The sequence below is a fragment of the Hevea brasiliensis genome, chromosome 13, assembly GCF_030052815.1.
Source record: "Hevea brasiliensis isolate MT/VB/25A 57/8 chromosome 13, ASM3005281v1, whole genome shotgun sequence".
Classification (NCBI taxonomy): domain Eukaryota; kingdom Viridiplantae; phylum Streptophyta; class Magnoliopsida; order Malpighiales; family Euphorbiaceae; genus Hevea; species Hevea brasiliensis.
Genome location: NC_079505.1, coordinates 26,657,528 through 26,661,314, shown reverse-complemented (window position 1 = coordinate 26,661,314; position 3,787 = coordinate 26,657,528). Strand labels below are relative to the sequence as shown.

The following is a 3,787-nucleotide window of genomic DNA, read 5'->3' as shown; positions in this document are numbered from 1 at the left end:
TAATGTTTCTCATGTTTTAAAGTTTTGCTTCTTTATGATCATGTACAAACTTCTTAATCTTTTAATATATATCATTTTCATGTAAAAAAAGAATTGTTTTCTCTGTTTCCTACTCTGTTTCTCCATTAATTCCATTTGCAAGATAATAAACAACTTAACAAGATGCCACAAATATGATTCGTAAATATATTCTCAAATATCATTAAAACAAAGGTATAAATGTATATGACCAACAAATTTTTAATTACCAAATCCATTTTCCACCTGCCAAAGTAGGGAATAATTGTGCCTATTCATATATTAACAAAATTGATCAGCTACACATATTTGGCCATTTTCATATTATATCCAAAACGTCTATGGTCTTGCATTTTATGCACCTCCATATCACCAAAAACACCATACCCACTTTCCTCCGGACCACCATCATCGTCGCCATGGCCACCGCGAGTACCATCATCATCATCGTTATCACTAGTTTGGTCAAGTGCAAGCAATTCTTCCTTATATTTAGCACTTTCAATCCTATTTTGCATGACCTTACCTCTAGGATCATTTCCTTTAAGCATATTAACAACTTCCTTCATATTTGGTCGCCTATCAGGCTCATTCTGAACACATAAAGCCGCAACATTAATCACCTGTTTAAGCTGGTTTTCATCGAAACTTCCTCGGAGTTTTGGATCAACAAGGTCCTTGAACCTCCCTTGGATTATCAATGGCTCAGCCCACTCGGTGATAGTTCTCTTCACTCCCCCAGGAAGCTTTTCTATTGGCTTCCTACCAGTGACGATTTCAAGCAAGAGAATTCCAAAGCTATATACATCACAACTCTCTGAGACCTTTCCCCACATAGCGTATTCAGGTGCTAGGTACCCTAATGTGCCCTTAACTCGTGTAGTCAGATGGCTAACACCTTCTGGGATTAGCTTTGCAAACCCAAAATCTGCAACTAAAGGCTCAAAGTCTGAATTTAGTAAGACGTTGCTGGCCTTGACGTCCCTGTGGATTATATGAGGTGTAACCTCGCGGTGCAGGTACCTAACAATGATATTAGAACAAGATTAGATCAAAGAAACCATAATTTTGAATTTCTAATCTTTCACAGGACTAATATAATTTACATATTGAAGAGTTAGGCCCAGTGCCATGCTTGAAAACTATCTGATAATACCACTTAATTAACCTCAAAAAATTAAAAAACATGAGTGTATATATATATATATATATATATATATATATATATATATATATGCACGTATGTATTAAGCTTACAGGAGGCCTTCAGCAGAACCAATTGCAATCTTCATCCTTCTCTTCCAATCTAATTGGACTTCTACAGCAAACTGACCATGGAGATGAGACAGCAAGCTGAGGTTAGGCATGTAATCATACACTATAAGCCTTTGCTCTGTCCCAACGCAATATCCTCTAAGCCCCAGCAAATTCTTGTGCCGAACCCTTCCAAGCACTTCTACTTCCACAGCAAACTCCATTTCAGCTTTTGAGTTCATTGCTTTCAACTTTTTCACAGCAATCTATACAAAATCCATAGAGCCAATTCAATTTTAGACATTTGTGCGTCCAAAATATCATGTAAGCATTTAGAACATTGTAGGTGAAGGCTCAAGAATGTATAGGCATATTTCATTGGAAAGTTTACATAGTGACTTTGTAAAATTGCTTTATTTGTGACTTGAAGATCATTGATTCGAGCTGTGAAAAATTTTGAGCGAAATAACAGTAAGGCTACATATATCAACCCTTCCCATTACCCACAAGTATGGGATGTTATGTTCTAGTTCAGCCTTTTATGTCATTGAATGTGCTAAGATTTTATTTATATAAAACCTATATATAAGAGTATTTCTTGTTCTTTTGGTATAATTGACACCGATTAAAATTTGAATTCAAGACTTCACAGTCCTTAAGTTAAAAAGGGCATTGAAATCTCAAAGCTTGGAGTAGTAATTTTTTATATGACTTAGAATACAGGCAGAAGGAAATTAACCTGAAGGCCGTCGCTGGTATTACCCCAATAGACACTTCCAAATCCACCTTCTCCAAGCATATTATCCTCACTGAAACCATTAGTTGCTGCATGCAACTCCTTGTATGTGAATATCCTCCATGAAGTGCTAGCTCCAGCAACCAGGTTAGCCCTATATCACCACAACCCACATGAACTAAAACAATTATTTTCCATTGGCTAAAAGTTGAGAGCAAATAAATAGATACTAGCTAGTGTACGTAGGTAGAGAAGAAGATTATTACCCATCTTCAATCTTCTTGTTGCCACAGCAACTCAGTAATGATCCCATAACAGATCAACCTATGGGATTGTCTCACAAAGTTGATGAGTTGAGTTTTTGAGTGAAGGAAGGAACTTCCTCCATCTTTTAAACATAACAAATGGCAATCTAGTCATTTCCGTTCCAGTGGCAGCCGACCTCGGCCGGCTTCTGTTTATTTTGTAGTAGTTTCAACGGATATAACTAAGTATTGAACGTTTATGATTTTTTATTTTATTTTATTGTTGTTCATAGAAAATTAAAAGATGTAAAGATTGATGAAACTTTTTATCGGAAGCGTATCTTTGTGAACTTAAAGCCTATCTGAGTTGCCACGTTAAGTGAGTCCTTTTATGGTGGTATGCCACCTATATAAAATTTGTCTTACCATGATTTATCTTGGATTTAAGATATAAATATATAAGATTCGTGTACTTAATAGTTGAATGTTATTATAAATATTATATTTTAAATTCATAATAAATTAAAATTTAAATAAGAAAAATTTCATATAAGAATTTCCCATAATGAACTAATGGGTTGACATTAATTATGAGTTTAATTAAATATTTTATGCAGCAATGGTAATGATAATGTTTGGAGATGGTTTGGTTAGTGCCAGCGGCAGAGCTAAACATTAGTTTGAGATTTATAATTTATTTTTGTATATAATATTAATTAAAATTTTAATTTATGGTGTTAATTTAAAGCTTTATATATTGATTTTTTTAAATAATATATTGATTATAAAATATTTACAACTTAAAATATGTGATTTATCATTATATATTTAATTTAATATAGGAAAATAATAATAATACTTATGAAAACAAATAAATATATGTATATGCAGAGCGGGGGAAGAGATTCTATAATATAGTGTAAAATAAATAGAAAAAAAAAAGGAGTTTTCATTGTTGCCTATAAGCCCAATTATAATTTGCTTTTTATAATTTCTGTTGTACAGAGATTATTTTTATGGCTAATACAATATAAAAATAAGTAAAAAAAGCTTGAGGAGATCACACATGAACAAAGACTTTGAGTGTTTTAACCTTCATATATGTATCACAGAAAAATTTATTTTTGATTCATCAAGCATATTAAAAAGTTATATGGCGTTTTTTCAAAGTGTGAATTGATTACTGGCATGTTAGGGACAAAGAATCCAATTGAATTGTGTGAACGTGCTTTTTGATTTCTAATCAGAATAATTATGTAACACTTCTCATTTGTCTATAGTGTAACCGAGTAAGGCATGTCACACAGTGTGCCAGAGCACCTTATCTTATCTTATTTTACTTCAGTTCTTGAGATTTTTATTCACAAATCTCAAGGTAAGGTTTAGGCATTAACGTTGTTTATTAAAGTCTGACTAATGTGGTAAATATCATATATTCTAAATATTCACAATATCAATCTCATTCATATTCAAACTCAACTCATATATCAAAATTCTCAATTCCATTAATTTACATAATTTGTCAACTAATTAC

The 3,787-nt window shown here is 32.6% G+C and overlaps 1 protein-coding gene across 1 annotated transcript; it reads right to left on the bottom strand.

Moving 5' to 3' along the window:
* Positions 1 to 317: 317 nt before the first annotated feature.
* LOC110660213 (PTI1-like tyrosine-protein kinase At3g15890) lies at positions 318 to 2,321 on the bottom strand. The gene is made up of 4 exons (XM_021818430.1): positions 2,275 to 2,321; positions 2,012 to 2,162; positions 1,276 to 1,538; positions 318 to 1,041 (listed from the first exon to the last, which is right to left on the bottom strand). Exons 1-4 carry the CDS (start codon positions 2,319 to 2,321, stop codon positions 318 to 320), a joined length of 1,185 nt encoding a protein of 394 aa, XP_021674122.1.
* Between the last annotated feature and the right edge of the window lie 1,466 nt (positions 2,322 to 3,787).